Source organism: Culex pipiens, chromosome 3, assembly GCF_016801865.2.
Source record: "Culex pipiens pallens isolate TS chromosome 3, TS_CPP_V2, whole genome shotgun sequence".
NCBI classification, from domain to species: domain Eukaryota; kingdom Metazoa; phylum Arthropoda; class Insecta; order Diptera; family Culicidae; genus Culex; species Culex pipiens.
In genome coordinates, this window is record NC_068939.1 from 52,692,840 (window position 1) to 52,710,618 (window position 17,779).

General features: G+C 33.5%; 1 protein-coding gene across 1 annotated transcript in view; it reads right to left on the minus strand.

Moving 5' to 3' along the window:
* LOC120412892 (semaphorin-2A) overlaps window positions 1-17,779 on the minus strand; it is a 142,155-nt gene that overhangs the window by 107,415 nt on the left and 16,961 nt on the right. Inside the window, exon 2 of the mRNA XM_039573522.2 lies at window positions 16,541-17,162. Coding sequence (XP_039429456.1) covers window positions 16,541-16,727 — 187 coding nt within the window. The 5' untranslated portion in view covers window positions 16,728-17,162. The remainder of the gene's footprint in view (window positions 1-16,540; window positions 17,163-17,779) is intronic.

Here is a 17,779-nt window from a genome sequence, read left to right on the forward strand (position 1 = left end):
TGCTCTTTCGTACAAAAGAGCCGAGCGAGCGAAAGCTGTCGGAGCGAGCAGAAGCGCGCCCAGTCAGGAGGAACGCAAAAAGGGACGATAACATTTTCCACGTGACGAACTAACGATTCAATTTCCATTCAATACGAAATTGATGTAAACAGCTAGCGGATGGATTGGGGGAGGTAAAGTGGGTGGGACACAAAAACCCACAACTGCCAAACAGCAGCACTTCCTTGGGACGTCGTTGGGTACGTTCAGGAGGTGAACAGTGGGAATAGTTTGTAGTTATGGGTGCAGTTTTCAGTTTTCAGTTTGAAGTTTGAAGTTTTCGATTTCAGTTTTCAGCTTCAATAATTCAATTATTGGATTAGTTTCAATTTTGTATTTTACACCTTCAATTTTTTAATTTTCAATTATCAAGCTTGAAATTTGAGCTCTCAGTTTTCCCACTGTCCAATCGCAAGTTTGACGCAAATCAACTTGACAGTCTGTGCTTTTCCAATCACCCCTTTTTCCTGAAGCTTCCTTTAGCGCCAACTGAATGTTTGCACAAATCTACATCCACAACATCCAGAACTACCATTCTAGAGCGTGTACAGAAGAACGACTTGCACGCGATTCTTTGCCTCATTTTCGAAGAGCCATCACCATGCACAAACGAGCGTTGTAACGCGGGGTGTGAAGAAAAAAAATGAAAAGCGCTTTTCTCCCCATTTACTGGAATTTTCACTGCTCGGAGGGAAATCGTCGGAAAACTGGTGTTAGTTCCTGTTTGTGAGATTTTCCCTTTTCAGGCTGCCGCGGGGTGGTGCATCCGAGAGTTTCGATACATCTCGAGCGGAAAAAAATCTATCAAATTTAAACATGTTTGTTCACTTTTTGCACTTGCTTGTGAAAGATTTCCATCCCTTCTAAGGAAAGGATGCTAACATGTTATACACGTTCAACAATGTAGAGTTTATGATTGGATATATTTTAAGAAAAACCAGCAAATTTGTATAATGCAGCATTTTCTCTTTTTTTCTCTTATGAGCTGTTCTCATAGCATATTTTTAAATCCAGCTGAAACATTTTTGGTGCCTTCGGTATGCCCAAAGAAGCAATTTTGCATCATTAGTTTGTCCATAAAATTTTCCATACAAATTTGGCAGCTGTCCATACAAAAATGATATGTGAAAATTCAAAAATCTGTATCTTTAGAAGGAATTTTTTGATCGATTTGGTGTCTTCGGCAAAGTTGTAGGTATGGATATGGACTACACTGATATAAAATGATACATGGTAAAAATAATTTTGTGATTTTAAATTTCACTTTTTGTCACTAAAAATTGATTTGCCAAAATAACACTATTTTTTTATATGTTGTAGAGAATATCAAATGCCAACTTTTCAGAAATTTCCAGAATGGGCAAAAAATCTTTGACCGAGTTAAGATTTTTTGAATCAATACATTTTTTTCAAAAAATTGAAATATTGGTCGCAAAACTTTTTCAATTTCATTTTTCGATGTAAAATTGAATTTGAAATCAAAAAGTACTTTAGTGAAATTTTGATAATGTGCACCGTTTTCAAGTTACAACCATTTTTAGGTAACTTTTTTCAAAATAGTCGCAGTTATTGATTTTTTCAAAATAGTGCCCATGTTTGCCCACCTTTGAAAAAAATAGTTTTGAAAAGCTAAGAAAATTCTCTATATTTTACTTATTCGGATTTTGTTGATACGACCCTAAGTTGCTGAGATATTGCCATGCAAGTGTTTAAAAACTGAAAAATTGATGTTTTCTTAGTCTCACCCAAACAACCCACCATTTTCTAATGTCGATATCTCAGCAACTAATGGTCCGATTTACAATGTCAAAATATGAAACATTCGTGAAATTTTCCGATCTTTTCAAAATAAATTTTTTCAAGAAGTTTAAATCAAGATTTACATTTCAAAAGGGCGTAATATTGAATGTTTGGTCCTTTTGAAATGTTAGTCTTGATTCAAAAATTTTGAAAATATTGTTTTCGAAAAAAATGGAAAATTTCATGAATGTTTCACATTTTAACATTGTAAATCGGGCCATTAGTTGCTGAGATATCGACATAAGAAAATGGTGGGTTGTTTGGGTGAGACTTAGAAAACATCAATTCTCTTGTTTTTAAACCTTTGCATGGTAATATCTCAGCAACTGAGGGTCGTATCAACAAAGTCCAAAAAAGCAAAATATAGAGAATTTTCTAAACATTTCAAAATTATTTTTTTTCAAAAGTGGGCAAACATGGGAACTATTTTAAAAAAAATCAATAACTGCGACTATTTTGAAAAAGTAAAATAAGAATTGCTTTAACTAGAAAACGGTGCACTTAATCAAAATTTCACTGCAGTACTTTTTGATTTCAAATTCAATTTTACATCGAAAAATGAAATTGAAAATTTTTGCGATCAATATTTCTATGTTTTGAAAAAAATTGTATTGATTCAAAAAATCATAACTCGGTCAAAGATTTTTTGCCCATTCTGGAAATTTCTGAAAAGTTGGCATTTAATGTCCTCTAAAACATATCAAAAAAAAAATAAAAATAGTGTTTTTTTGCAAATTAAGCTTTAGTGACAAAAAGTGAAATTTAAAAATCACCAATTTTTTTTTACCATTTATCATTTTTTTCAGTGTAGTCCATGTCCATACCTACAACTTTGCCGAAGACACCAAATCGATCAAAAAATTCCTTCAAAAGATACAGATTTTTGAATTTTCATACATCATTTTTGTATTGACAGTTGCCAAATTTGTATGGAAAATTATATGGACAAACTAATGATGCAAAATGGCTTCTTTGGGTATACTGAAGGCACCAAAAAAGTTTCAGCCGGATTAAAGAATACAAAAAAAATCGAATGACCGAAATCTCAGAGAATTGCTCTTATCCTTAAATTTATTTAAAATTTTTAAATTTTATAACGGTTTGTGTTATAAAATATTTGATTCAAAAATCAACATAAACTGTGCCTTCCAAAAGACATTATAAAATACATATAAGATCAATTCTCTGAGATTTTGGACATTCGATATTTATTTTTGTATTTTTTAATACGGCTAAAACTTTTTTTATGCCTTCGGTATGCCCAAAGAAGCCATTTTGCATCATTATTTTGTCCATATAATTTTCTTTATAAATTTGGCAACTGTCCATACAAAAAATGATTTCAGAAAATTCAAAAATCTCTATTGAAGGAATGTTTTGATCGATTTGGTGTCTTGAAAAAAATTAAACATAGTAAAACAAAAATTGGTGATTCCGTAGAAAATTGCTCAACTATGTGACATCCATCAACGGCGATGACATTAATCAAATCGTGTCGATAATGCCCGTGATGATTTGCTACACAAATCGAACCCCTTTTTCCACCCCTTCCCCATATGAGAATCGATAAATCATCACCCTGACTCGAACCGCAGGATATTGTAGATATCCGGTGGCTGAAATGTAAATTTCCACTTTGGTGGTTTCAAATATGACTGGAGTGATCCCAGCCGCTGAGGTGGATAACATATTTTCAAGGACTTTTCTATTCAAAACGCGGTTTTCCAACTGAAATTGAGTACTGGAAGATATGAGCGCCAATTCATTAATTTTGAATCCAGCAGCTTTCGAGGGGCTTCAGTTCAGCGAGCAATGAAAATTCGTAGTTTCGAAAATGAGCTCGTAATATGAACAAAACAGTTGTAGTATCCATATCGCTCAAGTATTGAGCTTATTTTTTTTTTGTTTGCTTGATTTTTCAATTGGTTTAATGAAGCTGGAGCACCATTGCGTGCGAATTACGATTTTACGATGTAGCTTATTAGTGGTAACGTAAATCAACCGACCCTAATTAATTTCGGATTTTTGAAGCGCAATATAGCCGTAGTTGTTGTTGGCAGTTGGTGGCTGATTATGTTACTGAAATCTACAGTTGAGTACTTGCGAGTTGAACGAAATGTTGATCGATAACGTACCTGCAAAGAGAAGAAAGGAAAATATGAGTTATTGCTGATACCATTTGGGCCAGATCTCGAGTACATTGCTCTGTTATCAAAAAATAATATTTGTCCAACTTATAATGAAGTTTATGTTAGCAAAAGTTGCAAAATAATGATTTTTTGTCCGATTTTTGGTGATGATAAGTAGACCATTTTGTCACTATGGATTAACATGAAAGGTTAGTATTTTCAAAACTGATTTGGGTAATTCTCCGCCAACTCACATGAAGTCAGAAAAATTTGCCCCGACCCATCTTGGATTTGCGTGAAACATTGTCCTATGGTCATTTTTGTCCCAGGTCACGAATCTGAGCTCCATGTTTTGATGTCTCGTGACGGAGAAGCGTGTTTTTTAATAATTTGCAGACTGAAACGGTAATGGTTTGGGAATTTAGTGTCGAACGTTGGACGGAAAAAAAAATTCTTCGTTAAATTGCGATCACTTGTGATGGTTACAGCTTTGTAGAACATCGTTACACTCTACAAAATGACCCTGCAAAGTTACAAAAAACACCAAATAATAAAATGAAAAATTTTGTTCTGAATGAAAAAATTACTCTTCTGGGTTGTTGCAGATTCGAAAAGTACAATAAATTTATCATAAAATTGCTTGTTTTTTTTATTAAAAATATGTTTTTTTTCTTCGGAATTCTAAGTACGGCCTCAAATCGGGAATTCAATTTAACACAAAATTTCCAAGCCATCATCAATTCGGGCTGCAAATAATTTAAAACATGTATTTTTCGAAAGTTAAAAAAATAAAGGGGTCGTACCGTCCCTCCGTAACGAGATATCGAAAAATAGAGTACTGATTCATGATCAGGGACAAAACTTACCCCTTAGGACAAAGTTTCACGTATATCGGAGAGGGGTCGGGGCATTTTTTCCGATTTCGTGTAAGTTGGCGGAGAATTACCCATTACTAATAACATGGTTTGGCTACAACTATTTTTCATACATTTTATTATATAGAGTAATTTTATAAAATTCTACATGTTTTAATTCATAAGGTCTTATTAACTTGAGTATTCTCATAGAGCTTATAAAACCTTTACTTTTAATAAAAAAAACTCTTGAATTCGCCTTTTTTCGAGTTTTTAAAATTATTATTTTTTTTTTCAAACATTGTTTTCTATCTAATATTTATTTTTTGAATTGTTGGCAACAAATGTTATAAATGAATTCATAAGAAAAAATAAAATATTTTGCAAATACTTATTTACAATTCAAAATACATTTTTACAACAAACTGCAAAATTTGTTATAAAATTCGAAGAGCACTGAATTGAAAACTATTCAAAAAAAATTCACCGAGTTGGATAAATACGAAGAGTGCTGAAGAAATCAAGTTTTGCAACGAGTTCCATACAGCATTTTTTGCAATTCCAAAAAACACACCCTGAATGAAATTTTAAGTAAAATTTTTATGTATTTTGTCAATAAATCGTTTTGATTCAATGGTGAAAAGTGTTATTTTTCGAAACAAGTGCTAAAAAGTTCAACTTTTCAGCACCCATTTGAGTGCTGAAAAGTAGAACTTTTCAGCATTTATTTTGAAAACTGTTGCTATTCGATTCTGTTATTTTTGGTACAGAAAAGTAGGCAACACAAGTTGCAAAAAGAATATTTTTTCAGCACGTGTCGTAAATTTATCCAACGAGGTTCACCGAGTTGGATAAATACGACAAGTGCTGAAAAAATCAAGGTTTGCAACGAGTGCCATACAACATTTTTTGCATTTCTGAAAAACACCCATTGAGTGAAATTATAAGTCATGTATTTTGTCAATAAAAAATGTTGAAAAGTATTACTTTTCAAAACTAGTACTGAAAAGTTCAACTTTTCAGCATCCATTTCAGTGCTGAAAAGTAGAACTTTTCAGCATTAGTTTTGAAATGTGTTTCTATTCGATTCTGTTATTTTTAGTAGATAAAAGTAGGCTGTTTCGTCACGCGAGAATGACAGGAAAAGTAGGAAGTTTCAAGACGGAATTGCAAAAAATAATTTTGAAATTTTGTTTTGCAATATTTTAGACTTTTTTTTCCAAAAATCCAAAAAAAAATCTTTTTCAAAAAATCGAAAAATCGAAAACAAAAAATCCGTATTTTAAGAATTAAACTTAAAGTTATGGAAAGAAAAATAAAGAAATCGGGATTTCCATCCCTGTGCCTATTTTTACTAAAAAGTCCTTATCATATCCTAAATCATTGCCAAAGACATCACATCATTCTAAAATCCATTATTTAGATTCAATTAGTTTAAAAAAATGCAGAATGGCTTTATTTAACAGAGAAAATGCATAGATATAGTATCATCCAAATAAAAAATACAAAAAACCCCGATTTTTGAAAACGTAGAGTGTTACTCAGTATCGGAAAACATTCATATTTCTTCAATCACAATTTTTTTATTTTTTTTTTCTAAGCTCGATTCTTGTTCCGATTCAATTGGTAAAACTTTACTAAAATTTAAAATGTGCCTTCCATTGTTAGCTCTGCCAACAAAGAGCAAAGAGGTGGTGTCGCCAGGCAGGTCGCGTTTTTTAAATGCTAGCGGAACATCGCCATCAGCAATGGCGGACGCGTTGTCTTAAACCTACTTCCCAGAAGTGCCCTCACCGACCGTCACTCTAGATTCCTCCCCACACAGCAGGACCACACGCCACACCGGTTTGTGTACGGGTTCAGTTCTCGGAACACACCCCTCCCCCTAGTCCGTGCCCATAGCAGGTTACAAAAAAGTGAGAAAATGCAACGTAATCCTTTGAGTCCTGCTGGTGGTGATGGTGTTCTTTGGGTTTGTCTGCTTTCTCTTCTTCTTTGCCGGAGGTTCGTCCCCCTCGTTCTTTGCAACAACACAACACACACACATTTGTGCCACTGCAATGCACACACATGAGTGCAACGGGGTTGACGAGGGGGTGCAACGGGTTGCAAGAAGGGAGCTACGGTACTGATGCATACATGTTGCGTTAGGGTGATCCGGATTAATTAATTGGAAATTGAAGAAAATAAAAATGGATAAGAAGTAAGAAGTAAGAAGTAAGAAGTAAGAAGTAAGAAGTAAGAAGTAAGAAGTAAGAAGTAAGAAGTAAGAAGTAAGAAGTAAGAAGTAAGAAGTAAGAAGTAAGAAGTAAGAAGTAAGAAGTAAGAAGTAAGAAGTAAGAAGTAAGAAGTAAGAAGTAAGAAGTAAGAAGTAAGAAGTAAGAAGTAAGAAGTAAGAAGTAAGAAGTAAGAAGTAAGAAGTAAGAAGTAAGAAGTAAGAAGTAAGAAGTAAGAAGTAAGAAGTAAGAAGTAAGAAGTAAGAAGTAAGAAGTAAGAAGTAAGAAGTAAGAAGTAAGAAGTAAGAAGTAAGAAGTAAGAAGTAAGAAGTAAGAAGTAAGAAGTAAGAAGTAAGAAGTAAGAAGTAAGAAGTAAGAAGTAAGAAGTAAGAAGTAAGAAGTAAGAAGTAAGAAGTAAGAAGTAAGAAGTAAGAAGTAAGAAGTAAGAAGTAAGAAGTAAGAAGTAAGAAGTAAGAAGTAAGAAGTAAGAAGTAAGAAGTAAGAAGTAAGAAGTAAGAAGTAAGAAGTAAGAAGTAAGAAGTAAGAAGTAAGAAGTAAGAAGTAAGAAGTAAGAAGTAAGAAGTAAGAAGTAAGAAGTAAGAAGTAAGAAGTAAGAAGTAAGAAGTAAGAAGTAAGAAGTAAGAAGTAAGAAGTAAGAAGTAAGAAGTAAGAAGTAAGAAGTAAGAAGTAAGAAGTAAGAAGTAAGAAGTAAGAAGTAAGAAGTAAGAAGTAAGAAGTAAGAAGTAAGAAGTAAGAAGTAAGAAGTAAGAAGTAAGAAGTAAGAAGTAAGAAGTAAGAAGTAAGAAGTAAGAAGTAAGAAGTAAGAAGTAAGAAGTAAGAAGTAAGAAGTAAGAAGTAAGAAGTAAGAAGTAAGAAGTAAGAAGTAAGAAGTAAGAAGTAAAAAGTAAGAAGTAAGAAGAAAGAAGTAAGAAGTAAGAAGTTTGGAGTTTGAAATTAACATTTTGAAGACACATTTTTTAAGCTTGCTTTTTTTACAAGTTTTACAAAAAACCACCCTAACAACTGATGAATGATGCAAAAAGCGAGTCAAAAGTTTCTTTAGAACGACCAACAGAAGAGTGACGAGCACAAAAATAAAAAAAAGATGGAAGACTACCCTTCCACCCCCTCCCCCTTTCGGCGGCCATGACGCGCGCCCTTGGGTTCTAAAAGTGGAGGCAAAGTGTTTTTACACCATTTAATTTGCAGTCTGATTTTTGCAGGTTTCTTCTCGTCACCTCGCCCGGTTCAATACCGTGTCCACGTGTGTCGATGTGAACATGTGAGTGTGTGTGTTTGTTTTCAAAACCACTCCAAACCGACCTCGGTACCGCCCCTTTGGGATCCCTCGATTTTCAACGCGATTTTTTTTTTGCGAATATTTTTTGCCAGCCTTCTGGAGCGAAAAGGGGCTTATGCTCCGCCCCACGTCAAAGTCCCCGGCGACACGTGTTACGAAAGGGGATGGGAAGGGGGTTACCGTTGTTTGTTTCACCGGTATGTTTGCGCCCTCATCACCATCATCATCACCGTCGTCGTATGAGTTTACATGGCACTTCCTTTCGACGATTCCGGCCCTTCAGGTCCATACCCACCGCTCGAACGAGGGGGTTGAACAATTTTCCTCCACACATTTTAAGGAGATTAGTTCTGGTTTGTATGCAAATGTTTTTCGGAATTTGCTGCTAATGCGAAGTGTAGCGTAGAACGGTAATCTTTCATTTTCCCATGCACTAACACTGCGTGGATTTGTGTAATTTTAACTGGATCTCAACTTTAATTCACAGGAAAGAAGTATTGATTGAACTGAAAAACATTCCGAATTTGAAACTTGTTTTTTGTTTTTTTGTTTTTTGTTTTTTGTTTTTTGTTTTTTGTTTTTTGTTTTTTGTTTTTTGTTTTTTGTTTTTTGTTTTTTGTTTTTTGTTTTTTGTTTTTTGTTTTTTGTTTTTTGTTTTTTGTTTTTTTGTTTTTTTGTTTTTTGTTTTTTGTTTTTTGTTTTTTGTTTTTTGTTTTTTGTTTTTTGTTTTTTGTTTTTTGTTTTTTGTTTTTTGTTTTTTGTTTTTTGTTTTTTGTTTTTTGTTTTTTGTTTTTTGTTTTTTGTTTTTTGTTTTTTGTTTTTTGTTTTTTGTTTTTTTGTTTTTTGTTTTTTGTTTTTTGTTTTTTGTTTTTTGTTTTTTGTTTTTTGTTTTTTGGTTTTTGTTTTTTGTTTTTTGTTTTTTGTTTTCTGTAAAGCTCGTCGCACAAGAAAAACAAGAAGTACTGCTGCGGTTCCATATCACTTCAATGAACGTATAGGGGAGAGTGGGGAGACTTGATCCCCGGGGACACTTGATCCCAAGCCTGTATCTCATCAGCATGTGGGTAAAACAATTAGCTTTGTTCTAGAGAGTTGTGCAAAATTAACTAAAACTCAATGTTGAAAACAAAGAAAAAATTGAAAAAATGTTTAGATTGAGTTACACTCATTTTTCTAAAACGAGCTGCCAAAAACTTCCAAAAGATCTTTTTTCTTTGTTTTGATAAGTATAGAAATCACTCAAAAATTATTCAAAAAAAATATTTTTTACACATGAATTGTTTGATAAACTTATCAACTCCAAAACCTTACGCATTTGATGTTAAATTTATCGTCATACTATTTTTACAATCAATTGTTGAAAAAAGTGCGTTTAGGGAAACTTGATCCCCGCATTTTTACAGTCACTGGAATCAGCCTCAAGATTAATTAATTGGGCTGGGTTTTCATATATAGTTTCCTTTAGTATAGTTGTACATAACTAACTGCAGTTTGAACCTTTTTTCAAAAGTTTTGTAAACAAAAATTTCCAGCTTTTGTAAACATGCTTAATTTTGGTCTAAAAATAATATTTTAAGTTTTCAAATATTTTACATACTAAACTTGTTATATTTTGAACACAAACGTACAGGTTTTATGTTAAATTGCTGTAACTTATAGAAAATTAAAAGTTTGGATAAATAAGAAACATTTTGCTTAAGATTTCTTCAAAATGTTGAAAGGGGGATCAAGTTACCCCTAACATTTTTAAAATGCCGGTTTAAAATATTTTTTTAAAACGCTTGGCATGATTCGAAGAGTTCATCTGATGAAATACCCTTATAAGCCAAACATAGATGAATGTTTAAGCTTTCAATTCATGCAAAAAGTTTATAGTTTTGTGATAAATTGACAGAGTTATGTGCGATACAAAAAAAGGGGATCAAGTCTCCCCACTCTCCCCTAACAAACCAAAAATGTAAAACCCGGTAATGGTTGTCTTTTGCGGTCATAGTAAAAAGTGGAAATCGAAAAAAATCGCTTCCAACACTGCAAAACGCTTCATCACCGGGCGACTACTGCAGTGAAAAGTCATGGTAAGCTCGGATTGGGATTTGAGGGAAAATATTGCAAACCTAACCTCGACCAACCGTAGAGCATGACTGTGTGGGAAAGTGGGTTCTCCGAACAGGAGGAAAATAATTTCCGCGAGCAGCAAATGGTTGTGGTAGCGGTCAAAAGCACGTGTATGATTTTTTTGTTGCGCTATTTAGTGGTTTCATTCATGATTGATACCAATTTGCATCGTCACATTTCGTGATTTGAGGTTAAGTTATTGACGGATATTATTGTAATTGCTTTCTGAAGCTGAAGTTAATGGTTTCTGAGGTCATTTGATTTTTTCTCCATGATTTTAGAAAATTTAAGAAATACATTCAATTTATTGAGTTACCCCAAACCACAGAACGCACGTCAAAGTTCAATGAAAGTACGGAAAACCCACATCAATTTCCCGTCATTTACACATCACATGAAACGCGTGCCCGGAAAATCCTGCGATTTTAAAAAAAGGAACGACGTTTCAACCTTTCAATCGGAATTGATTTGCCGAACCCTTCGCGAAACCCAGTGCCAGAAAGCAGCAGCACCAGTTCAAAGCACAGCCGATTTCCATTAAAACTAATTTCCCTGCCCCGTCAGCTGGCAGCACGTGTTCCAGGGAAAATCAATAACCGGGAACAAACAGCAACTAAACGGCGCGAGAGAGCGGTGAAAGCTGGGATGGGAAACGTTTTTCCCAGTTTGATGTTTGGTTGAAATTCTCAGGAATATTTACAATGATTTTTAAAAATGGGTTGAAAAATTTCACGTATATGTTCAGTTTCCAGTTTTAGAAATAGGTAAACAAAACAATCTTTTGTAGTAAGTTTTTTTTTTGGAAAAAAGTTACACAAAAAAGTCAAGAAATTGACAACTTACTGAGAACCTTCGTTTCGGACACTGATTGAGCAGTACACGAAAATTGAAAATGATTTAACTCTCGCTGGCAGCACGACGCTGGTCGATACCTCCAAGAGGGAATTCTAGCAAATCCTGCAGACGATGGCCTTCCCAGAAGGTCAATATTGTTCCATTAGAGGGGGAAAGTTGTATTTCATTAGCAGATGAAGTAAACAAATTGTTTTGGATTATTTTCTCATCTTGGAGGTAAAATATCAAAAACTCAAATACATTTCAATCAAAATGTAACCTTTCCACATGGAATACATCAGACGAAACTCATCAGCTTATAAGCTGCAATCTTGGCAATATTACAAACTATACGCTTGACTTATGCCATCGAGTGCATCCAAATGATGTGCCCTCCTCAAGTTCGTTTGAAGTGTGCTGCAATATCTCTGTATATGATCATTTACCCAGGAAATGCAATACTGTGCTCACGCATCAAATCCTGCCAGATGAACTCGCAAAAAGTGCAGCGGAGCCGAAGAAAGTGAGCCACACCCAGTGGGATTGATTTTACGACGATTCTCCGAAAATCGAAACTCATAGCATAGCGTACATCTTACGGGTTTCGCAGCATGTTGAAATTGATTTCGAAGCGAAATTTGATCGGTACTGCTGATGCTGATACCACTCCCTGAGCTTCTTCCATGTGCGACAAGATAGTGAAACAGTTGGCGGACGGATTTTGCGGTTCGAAGCATGCAACTATTTCTTTTGTTTTTTTTTGCCTACGATACAAATTTATTTTACATTAACAATGTAAAGTTTAGCTTCTGAACATGTAAAATCTTTAAGCAAACATTCCAGATATACCGCATCAACCTGTTCTTTTTAAGAATTGTGATTTTTTTCCTTTCTTATGAATTAATACAAACCATCAAAAAACTTAAAAAAAAGTTTTAAACATTTCCGACCTCGGCACGGCAAAAAAAAGAGTTTCAAACAATGAACAAAAATACAGATAATCGTAAGTGGAGCCGAGCTTAACGGCAAAGGGTTCATTTTGCCCTGATTCTCCATTTCTAAAAAAAAAATTCTTAAAAATCGCTCTGTATTTAGAGCGAAGGTTTTATACGGCCATCCAAAATGCACTTAAGTTGTGTGAAAATGTTCCAGGAATCCAGTAAAAATAACCACTCGATCGGCAAAAATCATCCAGGGTACATTTAACCCGAATTCCGCTATAAAAGCATTTTTGCCCGTTTTCAAATGTTAGGTCACATTTTTCAAATCTGATAATATTTTTACCGTAAAGATCAGACAATTTTATATAAGAATGACTAAATGCAAATGATTGCTTGGAACATGTGTGTTGAAATATAAATTAAAATAAATAAAATATTTGAAGGACCAATTTTAGGCAAATTTTCTGCCGCTTAATTTTTTTTTATTAATTAATTATTGATACCGACATAAATGAATCAAACTATCAAGTATCATTAATAGGCTTAGTGATTTTTCACGCATAACAATTTAAAATTTTACGGGGATCATAATTTTGAAACTCAAAATTCACGGAACGTAAAAAATGATTAAATAATCTTGGAAAGTTTAGGTTTAAATTACAAAAAGTACTTTCTATTTAAAAAATCAAATCATTTTTCAATAAAATATACTTTTTGTCCATCAATTTTGACGTGACACTACAAGAAAATATTTGCTTAATTGCTTTGCTTTGCTCTTTCCCCTTTTTTTTAATAATGGAACTTTTGTAACTTATTGAATAGTTTTTTTTATATTCGACATTTATAGCTTAAATTTGTTTTGTCTAGGTTGCTTATTTTTTCCCTTTTACATTTTTTATTGAAATAACTTGTATCTTCTGCGACATTCATCAATAAAGTATTTAAAATGTTTTCATCTCCTATTCATTTAATATCAAAAGGCAACAACAATATAATTTCTTACGAAATCTCTAAAATTTAATTTAAGATGATCTTGATTCAGAAAACAAAAACACTCGAAAGAATATTTAAAGAAAATTTATAAATATTTTGCTATCTTTCGGCAAAAAATTGTTAAAATTTTTCTTAGTTCGATCGATTTTTCAAGCCGAGCATTTGAAATTTCCACGGTAACCATCAAAATGAGTCATCATGAAAATTGAGCAGGACTCAGAAAAAACGGATATGAATGCCTGATTTCAAAGATCAAAAATAATAAAAGTAAGCAAATTTAAATTAATCCTGAATAAACCAAGTTTAAATCTCCTGTTTTCTTTGGAAATAATATTTTTTTATGTTATTTATTAGGCATTGATTTAAAAAAGCTGAATTTCATGGGATTCCACGGAAATTTCAAATTTCACGAATTTCATACTGTCCGCGACATCGTAAAAATTCACTAACCCTTATCATTAGTAAGGTTTCTTTTCTCCATCCCACTAACATTTACACACAAGATCCTCTGCAAATACTCTTAGCTTAAAGAGCAATGTAATTACAAATGCCGATTCGGTCCTAACCAGGTCCCTGTACCAAAAAAGGAACTGATAAAAATAATTTGATGAAAAAAAGGTTTCTTTTCCAATGATTCATTTAAAAAAGTTCAATCAAAAGTTTTTTCAACTAAGTTTATTAACTTTTTATTAAATTTATTCAATATTTTTGTTCATGTAAACATACAATTCCAAGTTTGGTCAAAACTCAAGCAAACATGATTAATTTCATAATAATATCAATGTTTGTTGCCTCCAAAACCAATTTAAAAACAGATGCATACGTATTACAAATTTACTACGAAAATGGTTCTACTCAAAATGCCTATGAGTCTGAAGATATTTTTGATTTCCGTTTCAATGACACTCAAAACTTGCAACCTAGAAAAACAAATTTGTTGCTCTTAGTGTAAAATTATCCAATGAATCTGATGATGCCCTATTCCGATTCAAACGCATGTTTATTGAGAAAAACATTTCATTTTGAACGTATTCAAATTTTTCAATTTATTAATGGTTTCATCATTACAGTTAACTAACGTTTCACAATTTTCAAATTTGGTTGAAAACTGCTTCTTGAGCTTAAAATTACTCAGTGTTTAAAAATTACCAATTATTTATCAATGTTACCCCGGTTTACAGTACATTCTTAACGAACATCATTTGTTTGCAACTCTTGCCGTTTCTTTGATATTTAGCAGGAATTTAAATTTTTTAGAGAAATTTATCTTTTCTTTGTTAAATTATTGTATTTTTTGTGTACAAATTTAAGCAAATTATTTCAAAGCGTACTCAAAGTTCAGAATTCAAGAGTGTTACAATGTTCTACAAAGTTGAAAAGCAGACCAATTTTTATTGTTATTTTTTATTGTTTTAACATGTTCACTTTATCTCTACAAAAAATCGGAAAGTTTTGAATAGTTCATTAATAGGGCCAGCCATTTTTCGCTTTGAAAATTACTCTGAGCCGTGAAATTTGACCAATACCGTGAAATGTTGTGTGATTTTGAATAATCAGAAAAAATTCTCCTCAGTGTTTTGCCTTCCTCACCTTACTGAGGAAAGGCTATAAAATCGAAAAACGAAATTCTTAATTTGACCTCCTAGACCCACCTTCATGTATACTTATCGACTCAGAATAACATTCTGAGCAAATGTCCGATTTGGACCGTATTGGTCTCATTCGATCCGTCTTGGGGTCCCATAAGTCGCTATTGAAAATTATAAAATTTAGTAAAGTACTTCAAAAGTTATGCTTAAAAAAACGATTCTAACAAAAGTCCGGAAGATTGTAAAAAGGGTGGTTTGTGTAAGAAACCCCGTCATATTATACATTTTTAGAAAGGTATTCAAAAGACCTTTCAACGAGTTCAAAAGATCTGTTAACCCTATCAAAAGTTATGCGCACTTAAGAGTTATTTATGCACTTTTTGGAGGCCATATCTCATATATTTCGATGAAAACGTTGTCCGGATGTATCATGCAACCTGTCGATGGATAGGTGATCAAAAGACCTTCCAACAAGTTCAAAATTTTGAAGATCTGACTACCCTATCAAAAGTTATGCGCACATAAGTGCCCTGAATTATGAAGATCTGACTACCCAATCTGATGGTATGAATAATGAATCAAGTTGTTGAGAACACTGAAAGGTCCGCCCTTGTGGATCTATTTTGGATAGCATTATCCTCTAAATGTGAGAAAGGCAACAATCACCTAAGGGTGGATTAAGTAACGTTTTTTGCAATGCAATTTATATTTTCAAACACAATAAAATAATTGTTTTATCCCATTTGGATAAGTACTTTTTCTCAAATTTGCGTGTGAAGAGCAATTTTGACAGCAAAAATTTATTCAAAACACACATTAAATTTTGATTTCATGTTCTAGTTGCAGTTTAGATTTTTTTTAAGCCGATTCTTTTTAAATCATTAATGTTTTGCCAATTAAAGACTTCTGAAATATCAAAGAATCCGCTTTGAAAAACAATTTGGTTTTCAAATTTATGTTGTAAAATGTGTTAAATTTGAAAACGAGATTTGGCCATTACAGAGCAACATTCAAATAACTGGTTTTGATGTTGCCTGCAAAACCATTCATTTTGAACCGATTTAATATTCAATCGGATTATGATTCAACCACTGAAGGTTCCCACTCTGCAAACACTGAGGTCCTCTAAAATATAAAACTACAAATATGAATACTTGAATGATGTTTCGGGTTTTGAGAATTTTCGATAAATGTCCTTTTTTGTTGTTTTCATGATTAACTAGTTTAACCCTACTTCATAGTGCGGTTCAAACCTAGTCAAAAAGATTCATGAAAACTGAAAAATATATTTTTCTGAAGAAAAATAAAACTGACCAATTCCTTTCAGGTTATTTAACGTTTATTTTAAAATAATGAATGCTTATACAAATTAGTTGACATGAGTGGTTTTTTTATTTGTCGAATAAAAATTCTGTTCTATTTGATCAAACTACAATCAAATAAATATCATATATTGATTTTTTTCATGTCAGAAATAATCTGTCCAAATATCCCTGATCTTGGAATACGATCATTTTTGCTCTAAATTGTTGAAACAGCGCAAATATGCAAATTGCCGTGAAATTTGATTATTCAGCCGTGAAAAAAAAAATACTTTCCCTTCCAGTGAATTCTATGTAAGGATAGTATCAAAAATGATTTTTCCCTTATTTTTAATTACACTTTAAAACACACAAATAATCCACTTAATCCGATGAACTTTTTTTCCGATGAGCCATTAACTTACTTACCCCTGTGATGCCTGAGGTGATGCTGTGCACCGCCGCTCGAACTTCCTCCACAGCAGGGCTGCTCGTAGTAAAAGTTCCAGGTATTTTCGTAGTCCGCTCGTACCATCCCACTGGACAACAGCAGCAGAACCAGGATCGAACCCAGCAGTGGCAGCCCGGCCACCGCCACCCCTCCTGATTTATTCATCGCTAGGGTTGCACAAATAACTTGCAAATTTGGGCGCGCCAAATATATTCAATTTCCGATGGGAATTCCCCAAAGATTCATAAATTCAACCCCCGGTTTACTGTGGACTCCTTCCTCCGTTCTCCTTCCGGGGCGTCCCGGGGGTTCATATGTGTGAGGATCCCGTCCTCGACCCGAAATAAAACAACAAAACACAAACTTTCCCCCAAAAACACAAGGAATAATTTACATACTTTCTCGATTCGCTGCTCTTTTTTTCTTTCTTCCTTTTGTGAGTGCAAAATTTAATACATATATTTTTGCAAACTTTTCCGAACCCCCCCTACACAAACTCACTCCGGAGGGGAAATTTATAATTGATGCCCGGCGCACATTTATCGATGTTTTGAACGCATTTCACATGGGCGGCTACTTCCTTGGTGACGACGGATTGTGCTGAAAAATGAAAGCGTTTTCGTTTTGTTAGTTGCGGAGGTTGCTTTGGGGGTCTGGTCCTTTTCGGGAAGTTGGTGCCCACAGCATTCAGCAGGTACTTGGCGAAGATTTCGTTTTATTTTTTCGAAAATGCAGTCCAGTCCATTTGCAGTGCTTGTCATAAATGGGTTTGAAAACATCTAGTTTTCAATTTTCAATCAAAGTGTTTGTGGTCAAAACATGGTTCTACTGGAAAATTTCGCGAAATTTGTCGGTATTTTGGTGATTTTCGGTATAAAATCACTATTTTTATTCCAGAAACAGCAGCTTTGATGGAAAAAAAACAAAACGATTTTGATAATGCATCTCCCAAAACAATATTAATTTATGTTTTTTTTATTTTGTTATTTTTTAACATCCGAGTTCTTTTTTCCGATATCAAGGGTCAAGGGCGGTAAGACTCCTTTAATTTGTCTGGTTTTGTATTAAGACAGTTCTTTGTAGATAGACATTCGGAGTCCAAGGGACTCATTTGTAAAATTGGACGCTCGGTGCTGAAAAAATCAAGTTTTGCAACGAGTTGCTTACAACATTTTCATTTTGCATTTCCGAAAAACGCTTTTTGGATAGAATTTTCT